The following is a 26,355-nucleotide window of genomic DNA, read 5'->3' on the forward strand; positions in this document are numbered from 1 at the left end:
GAAGGATTTTGTTTAGGGAAAAAATGCCCAAATACCAAAAAAGACCTGAGATAAAAGATGCAGTTTACTCTTTGACATGATGCAGAAATTTGAGTTTTCTGTCAAAAAGGGAAAATTTATGTACCCTCAGCAGTCAAAAAAATAATGTATAGTTTCTTTTCTTTACTGCTGTACATAAAAAATAATACTGCAGCTGTCCGGTCAGAAGGACTGGGATGCTCAGACCCAAGGTTCAAGACCAGAATAGCAGAAGGAAATATTTAGTGATGGAGATTTGATTTAAGGATTTTGGTAGATGAGTGGGTTGTTCTATGGGGATGCTGACAGTTGTAAAAGAAAATGTGTCAGAAAGGGAGGAATGGCTGGCAGCCAACTAGAATAAACCATCACCTGCATTAGGCTAGGTTCCAGTTCAGCTTTATCTTTCATCTTCTGCTGTCATAGGTCTAGGGAAAATGCTACTTCTTGGTGTATATATCCTGTCCCAGTGCAGTAAAGATATGACATGTGTGCTGACAAAAAATATTACTTTCATAGATGACATGACACTGTACCTCTTCTTCATGTCACTTCTCTGTGACACTGCTGGGTTCCTAAAGTTCAAGATCTCACTGTTAGCAATAGCAGCTTTGCAAGTTTTGCTCCACAATGCCTTGACTGGTGCTTGAAGCAATCATAATGCCCATATTCTCAGTCCTATCAAGGAAATAAATCAAAGAGTCAATGGAAGTAATTGTTTCATGGCTAAATATGAATCTATGAAAGATATCATTGGCTTGAATGAACTCTGTTATTCAATCTCTATATACTTCTGTTTTGATTAGCAAGAAAGTAGAAAGGTGCTAATTACAAACATAAATATATGCTTCAATAAATTTCTCCAGTTTAGGAATTTCAGTACAGAGGAAATCTGCCAAATAGGGGAACCAGGGGCAAGGACTGAAAAAAAGCCTATGATCCTTCTAGCAACTGAGTATCTGACCCCAAATCATTCAATCTCTACCTCAAGCCAAGCAAAGTGAATGTGACTTGATACAGCTCAGAGTGAAATTAACTTGTCTATGCTTAGGATCCAGACAAGGGATGCAAACAGTGTGCTCTGTTACTTAATAATCAACTATTTTCTTTCACCAGTATGACCAAAGTAGGTATAAAAAGGGCAACTTCCCTACAATACACTGCAAATTTTTAAAAAAGCTTGTCTCAGAATGGTACAGCAGACAAAAAGGAAATAACTTCCCTTAAGTTTTTACTGAAACAGTGAATATTAACCCCTTGAAGCATGGCTTGATTAGCTTTCACAGAGTCACCACTCTAAACTGGTTCCCAGAATCAAGTATGTGGTCCTCTGACTCAAAAATAAGAATGCAATGCTATGACCCTAAAGAAGAAAACAGAACGGGGTAAAATGTTAGCAGAGAAGAGCATCACCATGTTTTCCTTATACAGCTTTATGCCACTAGAAATATCTGCCACTTCCTGAGGTGAAGAAGATACTAGTTTCTGCTGACACTTTCATTGCTTGAGTGTATTGCTTACACGTAGCTGCTTTTAATAATCTGATACTTTGCTATGTCAAAACTTCTTTCATGTATGGATGAAGAAAGAAGCAGAAGGAAGAATTTCTTCAGCTGTAGCCAAAGATCCTAAGCTGTTTGCTTTCATCTACAGCCACAGTTAATTGTAAAACTTCCTATAGTGTTCTATCCCCAGGGTACAATTAGCAGAAGTTTCATCTTTTCTCATTTTGTACCCACACAGCTCTTCCTGCTCACTGTTACTCTTAATTATGTGTTCCTTTTTTTTCCCCTAGTATTTTGTCATATCAGTAGTTTGAGATATCATCACTCCTTGAGCTCCTTACAGTAAAGGAGCTACCTCTTAAAATAGTTTTTGTTGACCCACAAAAACCCTGTTATTCACATTGGTTCACTGAGTCCTTAACTGCCAGACAGCTGCCTAAATTGTAAAGGTCTTTTTAAATTAAGAGTTACATTTTCAGCTGTTCATACCAATAACTCCCATTAAATCTAGGATCAAAACTTGACGTGTTAGCCTTGACATTTTTACCTTGAAAACTCAGGTAATTATTTAAGGTCTTCTTTTAAAAAAATCTGATTATTAATTGTTGTTATAAACTACTAATTATTGCTAACAACAGTAATAATAGTAAAAACAAGAGGGTATTAGAATGCTTCTCCTAAAGAAGCATTCTAATCAGAAGCATCTAAAACAGATGATGTTTTATGTCATACCCTGCTTGAGTACCAGAAAGTTTAACTAAATACCTTAGAATCTGATCCACTGTTTCCTCTATCTTAACTTACCAAATGTAACACAGAGCTCTTTCCAGCCTTTTTCAGTTAGGTATGAAGCTAGTATGAAAGCCAAACTACTTTTAGAAGAAATTCATATATTAAGGTGGAATTTTTTGTATTTTAACTGATGCTGACTTAACCTAATCTATTAGTCAAAACTAACAGTGTGCTTATAGTCAGTTAATAAGAGTGGATACAAACATTTATACTCACAATTTGTGCAACTTCTGTTCTGCATTCCAAGCAAAGGCTTAAATTTTCATTGACAAACTGTTTGCTTATTTATGTTATGTCAGTACTAGTGACTGCAAAACTAGGTCTTCAGATACAAGCATAAAAATCTCAGGGAAATAAATGAGAGTGTCACCTATTGTTTTCTGCAAAAATAAAAATATTTTGCCCGTAGAAAAATTGGTGAAACATTGCATTAGATACATAAATTGATATGTATTGGTAACAGACGGCAAGATGGCATACTGGGCCATCAGTACTGATTCAACTGTGTTATAGAGCATATCACAGTGACTTCTTCAGTAGGAACTTTCCTCATGAGAAATGTAATACATTTTTCAGTATGCAGTTTTAGCACGCCTGTGCTTATATGTGGTACTTCTAAATTTTCATACTCAAATATTTCTGTAGCCTTTTTCCTGCTATAGTAAGTTTGCTCTCATGGCCTCTCTTTTTCAGAGAAACACTTGAAAGCCAACTTGCATTTTAAAGAAGTGGAAGGTGAAGATTTGAGCTAATACCAAAAATAGGGGGCAGGCCAAATAGCTGGAATTCATTAGGGGGTTGGACTAAATCCAGCCTACCCTGAAAATATTGCTATGTAGAAAAATTAGGATTTCTTTGGTCCTGAGAAGTGCTGGCCATGCCATCTGCTCAATGGGGCAATGTGGCTGCTGGAGAGAAATGTTACTGGCTCTTTGAATCAGCAGCGAAGATTTGACTTGCTACCCAAAGCTTGAGCTGAATATGCTTATGGGCTAAATAACTTCTCAACAATTTTCAAACCATGAACCAAAATGTGTTGGATCATCTAAGCCAGGTTTCTATAAATCAGTGGATGATTCAACACATTCACTTATGTAATGTAGCTGAACTTGCGAAAATAGTATGCTTTATATTTTTTCTTTTCATCTTCCAAAACTGTTGATTCTAAACAGGAATAGCCTCCTTAGAGGTGCTGATCTGAAGCACTAACTTATTGTTGTAGTCACAGTATCAATGACGTTTATTTATATAGTTCAAAAGATAGTGGGACTAGGTTCTGCTGCTATTCTTTCAGTAGGAAGTAACTGCACAAAAGAAAAAAAATTCTGTTGATACCTTCAGTTTAACATGATCCACTCGCTATAGACATTTCCCTAAAGATAATGGCATGGTGTTGCTGCATAGGACAACTAGCAAAAGGATCAGTTTACCAAGGGTGAGGTGAGATCTCTGCAACTGAAAGCTTTAAGTTCAAAATCTACTCTCGTAAAAATAGATTAAAGAGGGAAAGTCCTCTGATTTGATTAATGATCAGCCAAGGCATGTGTGACTCATGTAATCTATAAACAATTAGCAGATACTGGGGTTTTTGTGTCGTTTTCTAGATGAAATATGGATAAATACACTGCAATATTACAGCTTTAATCCCTGAATTGGTATTCAACAATTACAAACAACAGAAGAAGCCAATTATGTACTCTCTAGTACTGACAAAGAGTATAAATAGACATCATACAATCAAGTATTTCAGAAAAATCAGTACTCATTAGGAGTCAAAGCATAGGTTTATGTCTTCTGAGTGCTATGGTAAATCATGTCTGCTGGTAGTAAAGGTGATGGCTAAATGGGGAACTAGAGAGAGAAATCAATGAATAAAAACATTTTAATTTGTAACATTTTCTTTTATTTCACTCTTTAGAATTTTACAAGTTATGGTAATGACAGCAACATCAGTGTGTCTCCATTTGTAGTGCTGGATGACTTGGCAAAATACAGCCATTATACTTTGTGGTTAACTGCAAGCACAGCATTTGGAGATGGAAACAAAACCAGTGAAAAGATCGATGTGTATACAGATCAGGATAGTAAGTTAATAACTTTTTTAGTATTCATTGTATATCAGTGCTTGTATTAAATATTTATTAAATGTTCTCTAACTTAAAAATTATTTTACTGTTGTGATGGCAAAGTTAAAAAAGACCATTAAATGTGGTTTTCAATGCTGCAATATTTATCTTTGCAAGGAAGGCATTTTGATCTGAGTCTTTGAAATACTAAGAACATAGAGCACAAATCTCTATGGATAAAAGCAATAAACTTATTGTCTTAAGCTTTCATTAAGACTCTTTTCCTAAACAAATTTAACAGAAATTATGATTCATATATACCTTCAACTATTTTGCTTTTGATATTGAAACACAAATTATTTTTAAAAGTTGTAAATAATGTTACAACTGACACTTTCAGAGTAATTATATTTTGAACAGTTATTTCTGGTTGGGGTTTGGATGTTTTATTACTGTAATCCATGCATTTAATTTTTTGCTTATTATCTCTCATAGTCCCAGAAGGTTTTGTTGAAAATCTGATCTATCAAAACATTTCCTCATCTTCTGTAAATGTAAGCTGGCTTCCACCATCCCAGCCAAATGGCTTAGTCTTCTTTCATGTTTCTCTAAGTTTAATGCAACTGGGAACCAGTAAGATATTATCTTTCCTTACTTACAACACAAGCATAATTTTTGATGATCTGGAGAAATACACTGATTACATTTTGAAAATTACACCAGCCACTGATAAAGGATCTTCTGAACGTCATGCTCTAAGTCTTCATATAAGAACTGATGAAGATGGTAAGATTAAGATATTTTATTAATTCCTAAGGAAATGTATAAAAAAAAAGCCCAAATAACTTCCTAAAAGAAAAAAAAAATTGTTTATTTTTCTTGTTTCACTTAAAGTGTTTTTGTTATACAGTGACACAAACAACTGCTGCACATTTCTATTTTATAACTGTGAAATAGAACTTTTCATTGTAACTCATATTTTTCTGAGATTATCCTTGTTTTTCTCTTTCTTATTTCTTCATATAGTCCCAGAATCAGCGCCTGTAATGAAAACATTTTCAAATCTCTCAACTACCTCAGTTATGCTCTCATGGGACCCTCCCATTAAGCCAAATGGTATTATAATACATTATGATTTAAATCTATTTGGGCCAGAAAGGAATAACTCATTGTCTACCACCAATAATTTTATCATTTTGGAAGACCTTCTGCCATTCACATTGTACAGCATTTATACAGCTGCCAGAACAATAAAAGGACTTGGTCCACCTGCTGTGCTTCAGTTCTACACAGATGAGTCAGGTGAGCAAATTCAATTGTAAACAACTTCAAAATGTCAGCCCTATGTTAGAGCATCCATCTTAGATCTGAGCATCAGACCTGTTGATATGAAGGATTAATTTTCCACTGGTCTGTGAATGAAGAGCTTTCAGACAAAGGAAGCACTTCAAGGCAAGTATTTCCTGAGTGCTCCTCCTCCTGCCACAGTGCATAAGAGGAGGTCACACTCTGCATAGGATTACAAAAATAACTCCATGAAGAAATATTTCTTGTCTTTGGAATGTGTTACGGTTTGCAAAGTGCCAGGGATTTTGAAGAAAACAGTACCTTTCTCTTCATCCCCCCATGTAATTGAAAAATGATAAAACATGGAAATATTTCTGACATATTCACACAGTTTTCCCGTACATGGACCTTGTCTCCCCTGCATAGTAAATTGCACATCTTTTAAATATATGATGAGTTGTGCTCCATATACGGTATAGGAAGCAAACTATATCGCAATCCAGTTATATATGTAATATGACTTCTGTTAAATTAATCAACTAAGGTTCTGACAGTGGGGATGTTTAAGTGATTAATAGATTTGTTAGATCTCTAAGAAGATCCTTTGCTGACTAAACATGTATTCTGGATTAATGGAATTTGTTTCATGTCAAAGAGGAAGAAAAAGACCTGAAATAGCAATGAAGTGCTGTTAGCTTGAGTTCAGATACAAATGTTAACAAGAGTACCTGTGTTCTCCTGCACGTATTGTTTTGCCTGGAGTATTTGTCATTTGGTACTCAATGGTATTTCTCTTTTGCAGTGCCATTAGCTCCACCCCAGAATTTGACCATCATCAACTACACCGCAGATTCCGTGTGGCTAAAATGGGATCCAAGTCCCCAGTCAAATGGTGTTATTATGACATATAATTTTAAGATTTATCAGAACAACACTGAAAAATTATTTTTTTGGGTATGTTTATAATTAAGAGTGTATAATCTTTTAAAAGTATTTTTTCATGCTTTAGGAAAAAAAAGATATGGCAAATATTTTAAATGTCTTTTATGCTCCTAGAATTATGAAGCACCTGTAAATTCCTATTTGCTAAGACAGTTTATTTTCCTTCCCATGTTACCTGTAATTCAATTTTTCAAATTAAATGGAAAAATTATTCTATTTTGATGTGCTTTGAGCTTCTAATGTTTCATTAACAATGACATTTATTAATCTTACTTGGTATTTTAGTGTAAGCTTAATGTTAGAAAATGACAGAAGTTAATTGCTTTGTGACTACTTTTGTTTAACTATTTAGTACCTATGGACTTGCAAGATTCAAAAAGAATTACTATCTCAAAAAATAGTAAAAACTGTCCAGAGGTATTTATAAAAAAAAAAAATCAAATAATAAGAACTGAGTAAATTGTAAATGTTCAGGGCCAGGCTGGGTGAAGCTCTCAGTAACCCAGGCTTATGGAAGATTACCTGCTCACAGTATGGAGGCTGGAACTGGATGGTCTTTAAAGACACCTTCCAACCAAACATTCTGTGAATCTATAATTTTATGATATACAAAATTTGATCAAGTCTTAAATCTGATTGCTTCGGTGGCCTCAAGGAATACTCCATGTACTCAGCAAGCTGAGGTCAGGATTGCATCTCAAGCTTAGAAACTATATAGTGAGGCCTGTTCATCGGCGATGCTTGTAAAAGCTGCAGGAAAAGACAGTGCTAGAGTGAGGTCTGCTGTTATTCCCCATTGTGGAAGGAAGTGCTGGCATCATCCCAGTTCCTTCCACAATGCCTGAAGGCCACAATGTGCACGTGAAGGTGGAACTGCTGATTCTACAGCCAGCTACCTTTGGAAACACATTCTTTGGGTACTCATAAAAACCACCAAAGATCTGTAAGGAAGTAGAAGGTGAGAGGGGTTGATGTGAAGCTAGAAATAGTTTTCAGTATTTGGCTGAAAGCTACTCAGAGTGGAAGAGGAAAAACTGTGGCTGTAAATCTGTTCATTTCAGTAAGTTCAAGGTGAAGGCTACAATGTTTCTAGAGATTAATTGCGTACTAATAATATTTCCTTCTTTAAGAACATTTCAGGTTCAAACCATGAGGCAAACATTGTTGGATTAGAACCATACAGCCCCTATTTTATCAGTGTCTCTGCATTTACCAAGCTTGGGAATGGCAATCAGTTCAGTAATGCTGTCCAATTTACAACGATGGAATCAGGTTAGATATTATTTTTTCTAAGCTGCAGTTCTGATAGTTTTAAATATATTTATATTTGTTTTCCTTGTATGGTTGAACAAAAGTCTTCCTCTTCTCCCCAAAGAAAATAGAACCTCACACTAACTCATTGTCTCTTGCCTGTGTAGCATGAATTCACATTCCTATTGTAGACCAGGTTTGAAGTCTGATTTCGGAAGTGTAGAATTAAAAATGTCCTCATCTGAAATGAGAGGCTTACATGGCTACTATAAATCTTTTAATAGCAACACAGATAAAGGGAGGAAAATTAGATAGGTATCAGTCTTTGCAGATCAAAGCAATAATTCAGATCCCTGTGAAAATAACTGAAACATTAGCAGTATCAAAAGCAGCTGGACAAAAGATTGGCAAGTGAACTGGAAATTATATTAGACAAATAGAAATGTTTAACTTTTTTTTTTTTTTTAGAATTTATTTTAGATAGACAGCTAGCCACTAAAAGTGAAATACATAACATTCACTAAAGAGAGCTGGTGGGTTTGTGTAAATGGTTGTTATGCAAAACTGCATCTCCTTTGCCAGGTCAGAGCATCCCCCAGGCTCTGTAAGAGCTGTCAGTGCCAGGGAACAAGCATGGGTTAGGAGGCTCCAAGGTTCTTCTACACCGTTAGCAAAGGGAGCAGACCCCAGAATAAAAAGATCCCATATGATGACTACAGGTCTGCTAAGATCATGCTTCCAGTGAAGATTCTTTCCAGAACCGGTAAAGAAGAGTTTCTGGGGAAAAGTTTTCTGTCTTTTGTACCAAAGAGTTACACCATCAGAAATCTGGACCATCACCGAGCTGGTTCAGTTTGGCTGTTGGACTCCTGCAGTTGAAGCTGAAGGTCCTCCTCAAAACCATGGTCCTCCATCAGTTATTTCATTTCATCATTGACATTCCATACTTGTGGTATTTTCTTCATTTCTCTTTAACCAATTATTCATAAATAATTGCTCTATTTTCAAAGTGATTGTAGTATTTTCTACCTTCATTAATTTTTTATGAGCATTTAAAAATTTTCTTTTGCTACAACCAGAAAATAGATGGGAAAAAATAAATTGAAAGAATTTATATGGAAGCTCTGAAATCTGCCCAGTGAGTTCTGGACAGAGAAATGTAATATAGTGCCTGAAAGAAATAAGGCTGACAGATAAATAAGAAAACAGATAAATAGGAACTTCTGCAGTTGATGCTGTTGCTATGTATATGGAGTAGGTATATAGAGGATGTATACTGTGTATGTTATAGTACACTGTGTTTAAAAAAACATGGGGGAAATATGAGCAAAAAGTTTTGTTGGGGAAACAAAACTGAAGCCCACAACTAGGAAGAAGCCAGATAGATAGATGGCCTCTTCTTTCTCAAGTACTAACATCAGTCACATTCACAGCAGCTGGAAATGAGCCATCTAATGAGAACAAAGTCATAGTTTTGTTCTTTCAATGTGTTTTTTTATTTATCTAACACTGCAGTGTTTGACTCTCGCTGTGAACACTGGGTCTGCTTCTCTAATGATACTGTTCTGTGATTACAACTTTAGTTGCGTGTGCATGTTAATCTTTGATGCCTGTGTATCCTTTAAGTGCCAGACGCTGTACAGAACATTCGTTGTATTGCAACAAATTGGCAATCGATCCTAGTGCAGTGGGACCCTCCTGCTTCAGCCAATGGCATAATTACACATTACATCATAGCGGTTGAAGGAAATTCTACAAATTTTTCATCTTATGCTACACTGCATACTTTTAGAAATCTGCTTTCCAACGTTACTTATCAAATTAAAATAAAAGCTGCAACATCTGCTGGTGATGGTGAAGAACAGATATGCAATGTCAGTACACTTCCAGAAAAAGGTAAATAATTATTCAAGTTAATTTTTTGTTTAATTTAAATGATGACTATGAAAGAAGCAGGCATGAAAAAACTGCTTCAATACAGTTAAATCATTCTGTTGTTTATATTTCTTGCTAATAGTGAATTAAGAGAAACAGGGCTTTATCTTTCTCCTGTTTTAGAACACACCTAGTGATGAGAATAAATTGCCATTTTTAAAAGCATAATGAGAACACCTTTTTCCATGTGAGTTTGAATAGTTATTTTATTAATTTATGATTACCTATTATTTTTTTGTCATATAATATCTGCCTTGTTCCTAGTGTATTTAGCATATTTAAGACTGTATGTCTGAAAAAAATTTTTGGGACCAAAATTTTTGTTGTTTGCTGTTACTAACTGTCAGTGGTATGAATTCAATGACAATAAAGCTGCTCAGAATTCAGGAAATTGAGAAGAATTTAGCCTCCCCAAGCAAACTTTGTCATAACTTTTCATAGGCTGGATTTTTTAAAACAAGAAAAAAAATTGTGAGCTAAATCCAAAAGAAAACATAGACAGGTTTTTTGGCATTGAAGTAAAAAATCATTACCCAAAGTCTGTCATCCTTTTTCTCTCCACACACACACTTAACACTTCACCTAATCCTGGCAGTGCTTTCACTTGACATGTGAAACATGGAGATGATATTCTGTGCAAAATAGGATTAGTTCTATGTGAATAGCTGTGTACCTATCTTCGAAACTGAAAGTGGAGAGGAGCTCAAATCTGAAACCAGGAAGCAAAGGCCTATTTCAGTCTCCCAGTCAGGGATGATTGCTACTCTTGGGACTATTTCTTGGGATTGTTTTCTTCTTTGGTGATAGTTAAATATAAAAATTTTAAAATATATGTTAAGCAAGAAACATCCAGATAAGATTTCACATTTCTACTAAATTACAGGAGAAATTATTGCATTTTGCTCTTTTATTTGTGTTCTCTTAAGTGACATCAATTTATGCAATGAAGCTGAGGAGGTCTCTGTTTCAGGATAATTAGAAAACACAGCGGGGGTGGGATGGAGGAGCACTGCTGTACCCCAGAGGCTTAGAAAGCTAATCTAGCTTTTGCAATACTTTATTATTAAGTTTTTGAATAACTAAAAAGATGAGTTGCAGCACTCATATATACTTCAACTAAAAGAGTGAATTTTCCCAGATCTGTCAAATAATAAACAAAAGAATCAGTGTCAGCAGCAAGGTTTTGGTTCAGAATGACAAATGGAGGGGAGCAGCTCAGCTATGCAGACTTGAGTCAGACACTGAACTTGGAGATCAGACTTACCCTTACTCTTAGACTTCTTGTTGCTAGCTTCCTGAGTGGCATGCACCTCCACTGGATCCCTTCTGTCCACAAAGCCTTGGTCTCCCATTATGAGCTTTGATTTCTACACTTCTTAAAATTAGACGTGTGGATGTGCATATATGTTGTCAGCTGAACTATTGCTGCTTTGGTTCCAGATCAAGTGGATGAGGTCCAAATGAGGACAAGTCCCTTGCTGGAATATTTTGGCTAACATTGTGAAAATAGCCTGGGTTGTACTTTAATGACTGCCCCTCCTCATGATACAGTCTATCCCACTAAAGCCTGGCCACATCTGTTATTTGAACTATGATGTGGCACATTCATAGACATTTCTGATGAAAGTTTTCTAAGTTGGCTTCCTTGTCAGCAGTTCCCCAATAAATGCTGCTAGTTTGTGATCCCTGATGGTCCCCTTCAGTCCAGAACCTAAGCAATTTAAATGCCTAGTTCATCTGTCCTCTTGTTTGCTCAGAAACTTCTGTTCATCAGCAGGGCTCAAAATCCAATTTTGAAAAGACAAAGCACTTATTGTGCTTTGTCTTTTCAAAATTATTAGACATGAGCATACTCTTACACAACATTTTACAGTGTTGGCTGGAAATAATGTGGTGAGCTGAGCTGCTGTGCTCGTTGTTAGATACGTGTGTTCCTGCATTTCTGGATGTTTCTCAAACGCAATCAGAAGGCTCAAAGTTTTCTTTTACACCACAGCTGCTAAACAGCCAACCCTCAGAGCTAGAGCAAGACTGAACCTGGGCATGGAATTCAGACTTGAAGATTGTTGCATAGAAGGGATGTTACCCCCTGATAACAAAGGAGAACAGTAGACTTCTGGGTGCATCATATCTTGCAGGATGGGGGAAAAGTCTTCTAGCAGTGTTAAATAAGCCTGACACCTGAGCAAGTTAATTGTTGGGATTTCTGAGAAATTTGAGATTGGATATTAATTAGTCCTTGAGGAGAGACTGAGAAAACTGTGGATTAAGCTTCAGCTTTAGAGAGCCATTGGTGTTGTCTTATGGTCCATGTGGTAAGGAGTTGTGCTAGCAGGGAAAAAAAACCAAACTAGTTTTTACTTCATAACATTTGTTTTATGTGTCTTATTATTGGGAGTTTTACTAAGTGAAGGATTTACACTACAACACGTACTTTTTGCCACAAATTCTGCACTGACTGACCCTTTCTTGCTTCGTTGTTGCTTAGTCATATTTACAACAAACTAGTTATTATTAGAACATTTCCTTAGCTGTGTGTTTGCATGAATTGTTTTGTAGTGACTGGATACTAGGAATTGGAGATTCATGGATGGGAATGGAAACAGTTTTATAGCTGTTGTCAGCTTCTTATTTATGGTGGTCTATGATTAGTCACAGAATATGTAGCCAGCACTGAGTCACTGACAATGCATTTATTTCTGACATAAAGTGAAATCGAATTTGGCTATGTCTCTCTGCATAGCATTTGACCTTTAAATTCTTGGCAAGATTGCCTTTTTTGAGGTAAGTTTGTTCATATCTGGGTACAATTAAACATCAATCATGAAGCTTAAATTTATAAGGAGATTAGTAGTGTTTTTTGTCTAATCTAGCTCCATTGTCATGGTAAACCACCTCTGCCAGGCTGCAGTATGTTACAAAAGCTGTTAGCTTTGTAGTGGTAGTATTACTTTGTGATTAAATACATTACAGGGGATATGAAAGATAATATAGTGTACATACACATGCATAAATGAGTTAGGATTTTATGACTGAATATATATATCCTTGGATTATTTTCAAGATAATGCACATACTAAAATGAAATTTCATTAGGGTTGAAAGAATTTTTAGAAGCAAGAGACAGCCATAAAATATTAGGAAACTTCTCCAAAAGGCACACTAAAGATGTGAATATTCAGTTAACTCAAAAATCTGGGATAACTGTTAACAGTCATTTAGTTTACAATAAAAACAGAAAAATTAAAAACCACTTGGGGGTATCCAAAACTGGAATAATAAAAAGAAAATTGTTTCTGTTTTAATTTTTTTTTTAGATTTTTCTTTATAGGCTTTTCACTGTTTTCTGAGAATATCAATCATATTGATTGCAGTATTAAGACACAGAGAGTAATTTTCCCACTTCTCCCCCTTACTGCTAGTCATACCTGATATTATACCTGAGTACAGCCTAAGAAGAGGTTGTGGCCCCCGCTGTACTGTGGTGACAATCCTTACCATTTGTTTCCTGCTAAACAGAGATGCATTCATGATGACTTGCATTTAAAAGAAATATGACTAGAAATTGGCTTAGGAAGCATTTTTTCATTTAATCTGGGCTTCATTTTCCAGGCCATTAACTTGTAGCTATACACAGATGTATGCCTTGTGAATAAAGAAGAGTAGTGCTTAAAGGAATTAGTGATGGGAAAATTTCTCAGGTCTTTTGGTGTGGAGGTGGCAAATTAGCATCATATTTTGTTACATGTGCACAAAATGTATTTACTCTTTTGGACAAGGAACACTCTAAAGGTTCTGGATTTGTATCTCCAGTATGGAGGTTCCCACTGGAAAATGTGGGCTTTTTTAAAATCAGGACCTTTGAGAAACACAAAGCATAGTGTTTAAAGCCATCTTCACATACAAGGAAATGTTGTTTCCTTCACCATAGATCTTTTAGTCAGGACCTGGCAGTTCATGACAGCTCTGAGCTGGAGTTACATGATTTTCCTCATTAAGTAGTGAAGAAAATGACAGATGACCGAGATGCACTGCAAGAATATTTAAACCCATGCCCCCAAGTGGTTCTTAGGGCTGCAAGTAAGATGTGCAGTGCAGATGGTTTGCCCTGGTTATCCTGAAGAATCAGCCTGCTGAAGAGCCGCTGTATGGGAAATGTCAAAGCTTCGGTGTCCCCTGTCACTAATGAAGAAAAGTGCTATGTGTTTCACATGTTCAATCCCAGCTGCAAGTTCACATTTCAAAATTGTATTAGAGTAAAATCATCCAAAAATTGCAGAGTGAAGTAGGAATAAGAATCTTTGAAGCACTTCTATCCAAGATGACTTTTTTTTCCCCAAATGTAATTTTATTTATGCAATATGGACTTCTTTACATTTTATGATTAGTTGTGTGGTCCAAATTTAAGTTAATGGCTTTGAGACTGATGGGAAATCTTCACTAGAAAAATGCAGTGTCACTTGGTTGCTGCAAATCAAATTGAAATGGTGTTATTTTTATAAGAAGGTTGATAAAAATTGATGATTCATATAGCATAGGATAAAGGAGTTTTTGTCTTTTTTGTAGGGACTAGGTCAATTCTGCATTAATATGTAAGAAATGGTGGCGACATATATGTACAAAGCTGACATGGATGCTACAGGTCAAATACAAATGTTTACTGAATAGCAGACTGTTTTAGTTTAATGGAAAGCTGAACATTTAAGACTTGAGTACAGGCAGCTTTTCACTACTCTTTTTAGCTTAAAGAAGTGCATTTCTCTCTAGATTTGCATTATTTGATTTTTCAGTTTTTAGATCCCACAGTTGGATACTGAGTTTTCTGATGTGCTAAGGACTGAGAAACATGGTCCATAGAGGCTCATTTAAGACATGCTCTCAAGTGTGCAATTTCCTTTAAAGCATGTCTGATAATGTCAGTACAAGTCATGGGAAAACAAGTCTACAATTTTTTACATTTTTGTGTTAAATAATTTGGGTCCTATTCATGATGTACTTATTCATATTGAGCAGGACTAGATATCATGATGAGTCCTCCTGAAGTTAGCATTCCATACTCAAGTAGTATTTAGCATGATCAGGGTTAACAGCTTAACCCATGGAACTCATTTCTGTAATTAAGCATTCAAAAATTAATAGAGATAATCAATACTGAGTATTTATTTTCTTTTCAGCTATTTCTATTTTCTGAAGACTTTTTTTGGTTTGTGCCCACTGCTGTCGGTTCTACTTTGTTCTTCACTTTCCTCATACTGATGCTCTTAATACCGCCCAACAGACTTCTAGGCTGCCGCAGTCCTTTTAATCCAAACTCCAGCTAGAAGCAGCTGTTCTGTAGGCAGGCTTTTTTTTTATTAACTTTGTTAGGAACTATGCCATATCATATTACTGTCTTCTGTTCACGGCCCATGCAGCTGTAGTTGTTGCTTTCCACAAGTCTCCACAGAAAGCCATAACCTCTCTTTTCTCAGTAGGTTTGTGTATGTGTCCTTTGCTGCCCTTAGGTTATCTTTGCATTGTGAGTAAGGTTTTTTCTACCGAGTGTATTTTCTTAGTTTAAACCAGTTCTACTGGCCAGTTTCAACTTGATATGAGTTTTTGCATTGTGCTAGTGCTTTTTCTACCAGGAATTTCCTTTTATTTATATTATCAAATAAAAACTTGATCTCCGATCAGTCCACCAGCTTTGGAAGGGCTGATTAGCATTGTAGCCAGACAAGTATATGGCCAAGATCTGTCAAACTAACTTCTATTTAGGTGTTTAACTTTCTGTCAACTTCAGTGAGAGCTCAGGCACGTAAATAGGTTTTAGGAGCTGAAAATCCCATGTGGACCTGATTTCAGTTACTTTTCATTGAAATTTAGGCATCATATGAACAATGGTAGATGAATCTGAAAATACCTCATTCCTCTTCCATTCCAGAAACTGAATTCACCAGCATTTCATGGTTAGCCTCTCTGCCAGCTCCCCGTCTGGCTTTCAAAAGCTGAATTAGAAGCTGTTAAATGGAAAATTAGGTGAAGGACATCGCACCAAATGTTTCAGATTTATACAAACTCCTTACTCCCAGAGATAGTTGAATTATAGCAAACATTATACAATAAGGAAAGACTGTGAGGTATGTGATGAGACTTAAGGGATCCTGTGTATGATTCTTGAGAAATTTAAACTTGGGGTTAGGACGAGAATTTTCACTAGCTAGTCAGAGCACAGTCCTCACCAATTACTGTCTTACAATACCACAATCACAATATTTTTCATGCCTTTTATTTCAGCGCACCTTTCTGGAAATTTGGATTAATAATACAATTCCCATTAGGTACATAGCAAATTGCCAGTGTATAAGAATCCATAATAAGTCTTTATACAGTTCCAGTGTAACCTGAAATAATAATTGAAAATATGCAGTTTCTGGCTTCCATAATTTTTAGTGTGAACAGTGATACTTCATCATAGTTAAGTCATGTTTAGAAAATTTAGACAAGATGCATGATTACTCTAGGAAGCATGGAATGGTTTGTTCAAATCAGTACCATCTGTGGAGAGAAAAAGTTGGGGGAATTTTAGTCATTCTTGAGGAATGGAAATCTAATTCTCCATGCTAGAGTAATTGTAATCCTCTTTGTATCTGTAACCCAATAGCATAGCTGTCTTGAAATTGCCTCTGAGCACAATCACCAAGTTCAAGAGACACTGTGCCACTGGGTGTCACTGCTCTTCACTGTGGCCGTAGGACCAAACCTCTTTGATCTGCTTCAGTTTCAGGTCACATCTTTTCGTTTGTTATGAGTTCATTACATTTATATTTCATTTGCCTATGTAAGCAAGGAGACAAAATTAGCTTGATTTTAAACTGACTAATGTTTAAGGCTCTGATTCCATTTTAAAGATCTCGCTAGGAAGTGACAGAGAAAATTTTACTGTGAATTCTGCTGACTAACCCTTGATTTCTAGGTTCAAAATATTTTGTTTGTATGGGTTTTCATAAACTGAAAAAAAAGACAACATGAAATAGTTATCAAAGCTTTTGTGTTAAAGAAGAAATGCTTGTCTGATTGTCTGCTATCAGGATACCTGCAAGTTTGTATTTTAAAATGGTGGTTTTCATGTAGTGTTACTGGGATAATCCCAGGTATTGCCTTCAGCCTTGTGAAGATAATGTGTATGGATGTCCTCAGCAGTCAGTGGGAAAAAGGACAGATAGAAAGAGAAACATCATTTATCCACCCTCCATTCTTCCCCCACTTTCAGGGAATTTGTCTCTTTTCCAAATAAAAGAAAAGCTCATAGAGGCTAGACTTACTAGAATTTTGTTAGTCTGGCCCCAAATCAGAGCCCCCATCATTTTGCCTGATATAATTTCTAGTCTTATGAAAGCCAAGCATTTTTTTCCTTCTTTACTTTAAAAATGCTGACACTCAGTTATTTGTGATGTCATCCTGCATGTTGAAAATAAGGGAACTGGGTACTGTCCTTAAGAAGGAAAGGCCACCATGGTGTCCAGACAATGAGTATTCCTCTTCCTGTATCTATGACCAGTCTCTTTAACCTGCCTTGTTTTTTGGTGCAGAGACTGCAGTTGTGCCAGCCAGGGCTTAACCAGCTGCACATTTGAGGAAGTGAAGGTATATATTTCCACGTTCCCACTAACACCCAGCAGCTAAGCAGTTACTATCTGTTTTATGGCAAACCCTTGTATCTGTATTGGAATATAGCCCAATAGTTAGTTTTCTATTCTATTCCACATTTTATTATTACTGTATTTGAGCATATTTTTGCAGCATCTTAAGTCATATTTTTGCAGCATCTTAACGGATATTAACAGCTTACATTACAACAGAGTAGATTTATGGAGGAAAAATACAGGTATTTTCTTCTAACCATGTAGCGTTTTTCTGCCTTTATTTTCCATAAAATAGTAGTCAAACTAGGACATTTCTTGTAATTTACACAAATAGCTAATAGAGTTTATAGAGCTTTTATGACAATATTGCAGTTATTTATTTTTTTGAAAGTGGGCAAACAAAGTATTACATCTCCAAATCTGAGCAAGCAAGAATGATACTGCATGTTTTGATGTTTTTTACTACTCTCTCTACTTATCTTCATGCTAATAACAACAGAGAAAAACAACTTTAATTTTGATACCATGGAGTATAATGATGGAAGTTGTCTTTAGCAAATATTTTTTTAATATAGTTTGCTCTTATTCTGTGTCTGGTTAATGCGTAGCAAGATGGGAGCCTATGGGGCTGTTGCATGTTGTGGTATTGTGTGCTTGTGCATGAGAGCTCAGTGGAAGAACAGGGGTTCTCTGCCTACTCCCTCTCCTGCAGACTCCACCTGCTTTAGGTTCATTTGAAGGGATTTTAATTTCTCAACCTTTTCATCAACACAGCTTTGTCTGATTCAGATTTCTTGTTAAACATCCGCATTTAGTGGAGAAGTTTTAGCTTATTATATTGTGATGATTTTAAGAAAAAAATCGTTGCAGACAAAAGCAAAGATCAGATATTCCCATGAGACTTTCTTCCCCAGTAACGCTGGTCTGGGATCCTTTTCCTCTTTATGTAAGCCTTGGGACTTCTTCAGTTTCAGTTTGAGGATGTATCATGTGTTTTTCTTTTACCAGTGGTACCTCTTACCCCAAAGACTCTAAAGCACTCTTTAAAGCTATGTGCACACAGTGATTTCTGATCTGATTTTTCTGCACAGTTTTTTTTTGCCATAGAGAGTATTAGTATTATTTTACAGAGTCTTGGAGATAATATTAGCTTCCTCTATGTCTATGTGATATGGCACAAAAACCATATGTTGCAACTAGACTGTGAAATCTGGGAGTACACTGCTGATTCAATATAGACAGGGTCAATGTGTGTACATGTATATGTATGTACATATATGCACTACTTCTGTCTCATGGACGTGAATATAACCTGCATATAAATAAATGGAATCAAAGTTTGTGGGAAGCTTATTTTTTATCTTTTATGCAGCTCTTAAATGTTCTTGTAAAGCACTTCTATAATGCCAGACAAACATATTGCATGTATTGATACTTTTCATTCAGAACATAAAACAGGAGGCTTATGAAATTTTGTGTTGTGTGAGGATTTCAGATATTAGCAAGAGAGAGGAAGACACATGAGTATTTCTAAATGAGAGGTGAAGAACCCCAGTTAGAACCCACAGTAAAAGATGATATGGGTAGCATAGAAAAATAAATTTCTGTAATATTCCCTCAATTAGTTGAGATATAGCCCCAAAAGTCACAGTAGAAATGTCACACCTCTCAAAGCTGGTCCTACATCCCATGCCTAAAAGAATTTTTCTCTATTTCAAAAGTTACAGTAAATGTATACCACCTAAATATGTACAGTGTTATTTATGCCATTGGAAATATGGCTTGTTAAGCATATGAATTTGCATCTTGGTCTTTAGATATGCTTATTAAAATATGTTTTCAACAGTGGATAAAAGTCATATAGTGCAATGACTTTTCATTCAAATTAAGGTATCTTACAAGTGTTTTAATCTGTAGTTCCTAGTGCTCCCAGGGATATTGTTTTTTCCAATGTGCAATCAACAAGTGTGACCTTGCATTGGAGATCACCAAAATCTATCCTTGGCTACTTTCAAAACTACAAGATTACCACACAGCTACAATCCATCCACTGCAGTGACTGGGAAGCTATGGAATGTATTGAATATGAGAAGCACCAGCATTTATATGAAAATGTCATGGATGACTGGATAGAAGACACAGTGTATGGACTGAAAAAATACAGATGGTACAGATTTGCAGTTGCTGCCAGTACAAGTGTTGGATATGGCAGTTCTTCACCTTGGATTTCGACTCAAACCCTTCCTGGCTGTAAGTAAAGATGTCTGCTGTGTCTCATTAATGCTATAGCAATGTGATGTTCATCTAAATAACAGGAAATCTTGTTAGAATTTATTTCTTAATAGACCTACAATACTGGTGAAGTCAAAAAGGATTTATAGCAACTCTTGACATACGAGATACATATGTGTATATATATGTATAGATATAAATTGTGTGGTAGCTATACCTTACACAGATTGATATGTCAATTTATTTTGTGTACTCTTTTATATTTACTGCTTACCCAACAGCATTTCAGACTACTACACGTGTAGACTTGGTAAGTCGGAATTTTTGCTAGTGTGAGTTGATATGCCATTTTTCAATACAATTTCACCTGTGGGGTGTGCCAAAGAAAAAGGTATTTTTTTTAATTCTTTGACTCAAAGTCTTTTCATTAAGTTGTAATATTTTCCTGAAATTTTGTGTGGTTTTGGCAGTGGAATTTGAGCAGTAGTTTCAGAGCAATTAAGATTTCTTTCCAAAACCATATCCACCTACAGAGTTTACTAATCAGAGTAGCCATGTAACATGTAAAGGATTGCCATGACACATATTAGAACGCTCATGCCTCAGCTGAGGATTTAAGTTTCCAAGCAAGAGAAGCAGTAGTTGTCATTAATAAGTCAGCATTAAATATCTGAGAGAAGAGGACATGAAACAAATTATTTAGGCAGTTGTCATGGGAATATATGACCTTCCTTACCAGTTTGCAGCCATCCTAGGCCAGAGAATATCTGAGACCTGGCCTCTGAAGAACTGAGAATCACCATGAATTGCCTGACTTAATCACTCTTTCAGTCATTTCCCCTTTCAAAGTAATAGTAATATTAGAGCCACCAGGTACTTAAACAGCTGTGTACAAAGGACTACTCAGTGGTCCAGATATTTACCTTGTCCTGCTCATGTTTTTATAATCATGTGATGTGAACACAGGAGGCGTTGGGTGCTGTTATAGTAAGCATCATTACAGCCCGATTTTTTATAAAACTCAGAAGTAGTCATTTGAATTGAGAAGTTCCCGACTCAGCTGCAGAGTCCTTTTCATGTGCACTTACTTTCTTTGTCCAGTGACTCATGGGGAACCTCTGCCTCTAAATCAATGCAACATTTTAAATTAAAGAGAAGAAAAAAACCCCAACAAACCCAGATGGAGCAGAAAATAGAATAACAGAAGTTCTGTACAACTTGAGCAACTCTTGAGCCAGCTGATCTGGGGAGATTTCTTACTATTAAATTGATAGAACTCAGCTGCTGATGTATGCAAATACTTCTCAAAAATTGTTGCTGAGTTTAAAAAGTTGGGGATTTAAACTGGAAGGAGAAGCAGATAATGAAAACACATATAGTTGCATAAAGTTAGGATACTTTTTATTATTTCCTCTTCAGACAGTGATGATTTAAGAGAGAGCTAGTTTCCTATCCAGTCCCACTGAGAAGATGGTAGTTAAAAGTATAAACATCTTAATAGATTGCATAAACCCTTTCCATGCCAATTCAGTGTCCTTCTCAGCAAAAGTGGTGGTGTTGAAGGTATAAAAACTCCTAAAAGTTCTTCCAGCCTAAGTGTCTGGGGCTGCTAACCTGTGTCTGTGGTGATGGAAGTAGGCAGCGATGAATTTCCTATGAGTTAAACTGGTGACACATGAGGAGATAAGCTGCCTATAAAGGACAGTGCTGTGGAGTCAAGGAAGCATAGGCATTATTCCAAATGTCATGTCTGGGCACTGGTCATTTCCCTGGGGTAATGGCAATCAGCTGAGGAGGAAAAAAAAGACGAAGGTGATATGACACATGTAGGTAGCCACCTGGCTTATGCTTCAGCAGTGCTGGGAGCCTCCATGAGCAGTGGCTGATCTTAAGCAAGGGCAGGTTTCTTGGTACCTCATACTTTTCAAAGCCTAGGTTTTAAAATTACTGTTAAAAATCCCCATAGTTCTGCTCTTTCTTTTGCAAAGGTTATGGCCTCTATCAGGAAAGAGAAATTCAGAATGCACCGAGCAGATTCAGCACTCTGAGCAGCCTTGTAAAGTGGATGCAGAAAACAGGTGTTGATCTCCCTCTCCTTTCCCTCATGAACAGGGCCAAGCATCCTCTGGATTAGCCTGCTGATACATAGCCATGGTCTGTTAGGGCTTAAGAGCGCTTAGCTGCTATTTAAAATACCCTGAGTACTTAGCCCATAAAATCAATGGAAGTTGTGTTTGTGCATTTGAAGGCAGAAGACAGGCACTCTTTCACTTGATTTTCAAGAAGTGCCTCTGTAGGACATTGTTTCTACCAAAGGTAAGGTTACCTTTGTTGTGAAACAATAGTTAAAGGATTTTTTCTTCATAATCCATTGGGTTCTCAAAAATTCGTCTTTCTCTCAAACCTAAAGAAAATATTCAAGTATTATATTCAGGAGGTTATTTATTATCATATTCAGGAGGAGCATATAAGGTGAAAACTGTTAGACTCATTTCCCAGAATATAAAGAGAAAAAACCTCAAGAGCAGAAAACTTACATAAATGAAATCCTAAATATTTTTTACATGTTCTGAGGATTTGATTGTTGTGCTAAAGCAGAAATTCCTAGTAATTCTGACTATCCAGTGAATAAGGTGAGGATCTTAGTTGTTTATTTCAGTTGTTCATTATAAAGACAAATGTAAGCCTATTGGAATTATTTTCAAGATTCTTTAACTCATTTGCAAGTTTCAAACAGAAAATAGTGGCAGTTTTCTGTACTGAGAGTGGTTCTAGAATTACTCTGTGAAAATATTATAGATTTTTAGTACAGCCCAGTTCTCACATCACACAGATAAACTGTTCAGCCTTCTGTCTTGCAGATTATCCTCACAGGAATTGTCTTACTGTCTCATAAAGTAGTGTGATGCCACCATTATTGCTTGCCCAAGAGCCAAATCTATTCTACAAGATTAAATATTTCCATTGTAACTTAGATTTATATAGTTACCAGCACAGAGGATCACAGTTTTGTGTCACAGTAAGGGAAAGGGCAAGAAATGTTTTCCATAGCTGTGGAAACTTTGTTCCCTCACACCCACACTTACCCCAAGTTTCACTATTACATTTTTGAGGAGAATAAGATTGGCTGAACTTAGGTTTTCTGAGAGAAAAATGGTCGTGGAGGGTTAGTGTTAGATGGCAAATGAATGACAGTGAGATCACTGACCTCATTTTGGATCTCATACAGTTGTACAATGCAAAGCTTTTTGGTAAACTGCCAAGTTCCCCAGTGCCAGGATACACTGAGGTACAAAGGAAAATCCCAGATGTTTGAATGTTCCATGAAGGCCAGGACACAGAAGTATGGGGCAGAGGGTTATGCTTCTCTTTTCAGCGCCTTCTTTCCCAATCCCTATTGATACCCAGTTGCTTGGTATTATTAAAGAAATGTTTCTGTGTGATGAAAAGTAATGAGATTTCACATCTTGTTATGTGTTCTTTCTACTGGAAAGCTTTGTCTGGGAGAACTTGTTTTTCTTTTTTTGTTACATTTCCTCAAAAGTAAACATTTCAAAATAATTATGGGCTAACATAAGATATAACTGTTTAAAATTACATTAAAATAACTTAGGTGATTAGAAATTAAATAACTGAAGCACACACTTTATTTTTGCTGGGAAAGGGAAAAAAGGAGCTGATCCTAACCAAACTGACTTTCTGTTAGAAAACTGGAGTATTCAGTCTAATTTTTGAATATTATGCTAAATGATAGACTATCCAGACTTATCTTCAAACTAACACACTTAACTGCTGCCTTAGCATCAGGACACAGATGGATGGGAAAGATGACCCTGACCTCCATAAGACCCACATTCCTGTGCAAGGATAGAAGCATGATAATCAGGAAATGATGGTTATTAGTTACAGAAAATGCATTATTGTGAAAACCAGGAGAAAAGTGCTTATGAGAGGAAGTGATTGGATTATGGGGGAATGAGAGAATAAGACTAGGTCATTTCTCCAGAGTAAATTACTGTGATTTATAAGAAAAAGGGGGTAGTGATATCATGGCTTCATATTGACCAGATTCATTTCACAAACAGACCTAAATCAGAATGCGGCAGTTTTCCACTGAATCAAACACAATTTTAAAAAAGATATCTTTTGTAAGACACAAGACATGTCAGATAGCTTTCATTTTGTGCTTTTCTCCCCAGTTATACAGGTAATTTCAGAAAATGTTCCTATATTTTACTATGATTTGGTTAATGTCTGATACTTTACTTTGCATAATGAAAATAAACCATGTATTAATATTTAGACATACTTTAGATAAGTAACTTAAATAAAGCATACTCAATCAAATTTTCTTGCAAATATCTACAAATACATCAAGTATAAACTGCATATGGAACTTAACCATATAAGTAACTGCAGACTGTATAATTTGTAGATGAGATTATGCTTTAAAATTATTTCACACCATCTAATGCATACCTGCAGAGTCCATTAATTCTATAAAAAGCCATGGAAAATTATCTTTGGAAACTTGGTTGGTTTGAAAACTAAGGCCCAAGAAGCTGTATATATATCATTTTATACTGTTTTCCAGAAATTTCCTTTTGCAATAAAGCTGATAAATATCATTGCCATAGTTACTGGAGTCACTGTTTACACTGAAACACTGTTTGGTAACAAGACTGACATGTATTATCTGAAAAATAAAATTTGTGCTTATTCTAATTTTTAGGGACAATTTTGTATTTGTTTTATCTGTTGTAGCTCCCCACTTGACAGCCAGACTTCTCTAAGCAATCTCCTCTTTTAAGACCCCTCATGTGCACTCACAGTTCATTCAATTACACTCTCCATTCAGTTGTTCCATGCTCTTCAGTATTTTTGGGGACTGCTTCCAATGGTTGAATTTGATCCTGCCTATAAAGTCTTGTATATTCCTGCTAATCCCAGCACAGGAATCTAATTCTTGTATCCAACATCCTAAACTCATTTTAGTACCTTACCTAATCCCAAATATTTCTATTTTATTCTGCAATGATGGTGCCAAATTTTCACCTCCATAGTGCAAAATTTTATTATTTTCCTTATTAATCTTTCACACATAACTGCAACAGTTACATACTTCTTTCCATGTTCTTTTCGTTTTCCTACCCTGTGTTCTTCCTGAAAAACTAAATAGCCTTGTATACCCTCCATTTTTTTTCCTCATTTAGCCCTCTTACCTAATGATTAATAGTGGCAAACTACATATTCATGTGTTAATCTTGTTTGAGAAAAGAGACTGCATCTTCTGATTAGCATAGGTATGATCCTTTAGAAATTTTTTTATAATGTACTGTTGACTGGTGTGGATATTTTTGTGGTAGATAGAAAAGGGGGCACCATGAAGTCAAGTTCTGGAAATATGTACAAATATGTTGTTGTTTTTTAATGAGCTGCTCAGTGATAGTTTCCACAGTTGTCTTTTTTTTTTGTAGTGCAGCCAAAAACAAGGCGCCCTGGAGCCAAGTTCTGGGATTATCTACAAATCTGTTGTTATTCTATTCCAAATTTTATTTTCCTGAAATCTGAATGGTTATTATGAAAAAAGTAGTATCATTTACTGAGAATTGCTGAGTTGTTATTATGATTTCATTAATTTTCTATTAATTAATAAGAAATAACTAGGTTGATTCACATATCACCTCAACAAATGGAAATTTTAGGGAAATCTCATTTCTTAATGTGAACGTTTATGCCCTCTTGCAATTCTTACCACTTTTTTTTGTTTGGGTTTTCTGTATTTTCTCAACATGCTAAGAATAAATCTAAAGGAAATGTAAAAAATTATTTCTACTTGTAATTTACGATACTGCTGGAAATTTTTTCTAGCATGCAGAATTTGATGTCTTTTCACAATTTCTTGTTCTTTGAATGATTCATTTGACATAAACAGATTTATTATACTTGTCTATTTGTATAAATATTTGCATATATTATGCTTGTGTCATGTGAAAGACTTATAAAGAACTTGTAATTAAATAACCCTATAATCTCAATTTAAGATTAAGTCGTAGGCAGTCTATACTCTAGACAAATTGTAGTGGTTACAATAAAAGATGTATTTCTAAACCACATGGTGTGACTTACATATGAAAAAAGGAGAAAAATTATAGTTATTTAAGCAGTGTGCAATCTTAATTGTGTGACAAAGTTTTATTTGCAAATCTCTGCTGGCCATTAAAATTATACTGGGTTATTTCTTGTGCACCTTGTTGGCCATGATTCACATAAACATTTTTTTTCTACAGCTCCAGATGGTCCTCCAGAAAATGTGACTGTTTTAGCTACATCTCCTCACAGTATTAATGTCAGTTGGAGTGAACCTGCCATCATTACAGGACCAATGAGCTACCTCATAGATGTTACCTCAGTAAGGCAACCCTGTTTTACTCAGTGGTTATACAGATGTTTGGGGATATCAATACCACAGCAACAGAAATTGCAGGACAGACATAAGTGGGTTGAAAACCATATAATTGTGTCTATTTCCACAGAAATTCCACATAAGGATTAATTGTACATTTATTCATTTATTCATGGGAACTAAATTAATTGTTTCATATTAAAAATATGCTAATAAGAGGTCTTGGAGGAAAAAAAGTCTATCTATAAATGTACACAGGAAAACAGTAGCTGAGCTTTGTGGAAGTGGACCTCTTA

At 35.8% G+C, this 26,355-nt stretch overlaps 1 protein-coding gene across 5 annotated transcripts in view; it reads left to right on the forward strand.

Annotated features, from left to right (window-relative positions):
- PTPRQ (protein tyrosine phosphatase receptor type Q) overlaps positions 1-26,355 on the forward strand; it is a 120,280-nt gene that overhangs the window by 54,168 nt on the left and 39,757 nt on the right. For all 5 annotated transcript variants that reach the window (XM_041713047.2, XM_030260334.4, XM_072923113.1 and 2 more), the window contains 8 exons: positions 4,234-4,399; positions 4,877-5,167; positions 5,408-5,683; positions 6,471-6,622; positions 7,741-7,882; positions 9,488-9,757; positions 19,339-19,671; positions 25,944-26,065. In XM_041713047.2, the coding sequence (XP_041568981.2) occupies positions 4,234-4,399; positions 4,877-5,167; positions 5,408-5,683; positions 6,471-6,622; positions 7,741-7,882; positions 9,488-9,757; positions 19,339-19,671; positions 25,944-26,065 (1,752 nt within the window). The remainder of the gene's footprint in view (positions 1-4,233; positions 4,400-4,876; positions 5,168-5,407; positions 5,684-6,470; positions 6,623-7,740; positions 7,883-9,487; positions 9,758-19,338; positions 19,672-25,943; positions 26,066-26,355) is intronic.

Source organism: Taeniopygia guttata, chromosome 1A (assembly GCF_048771995.1).
Source record: "Taeniopygia guttata chromosome 1A, bTaeGut7.mat, whole genome shotgun sequence".
Lineage (NCBI taxonomy): Eukaryota > Metazoa > Chordata > Aves > Passeriformes > Estrildidae > Taeniopygia > Taeniopygia guttata.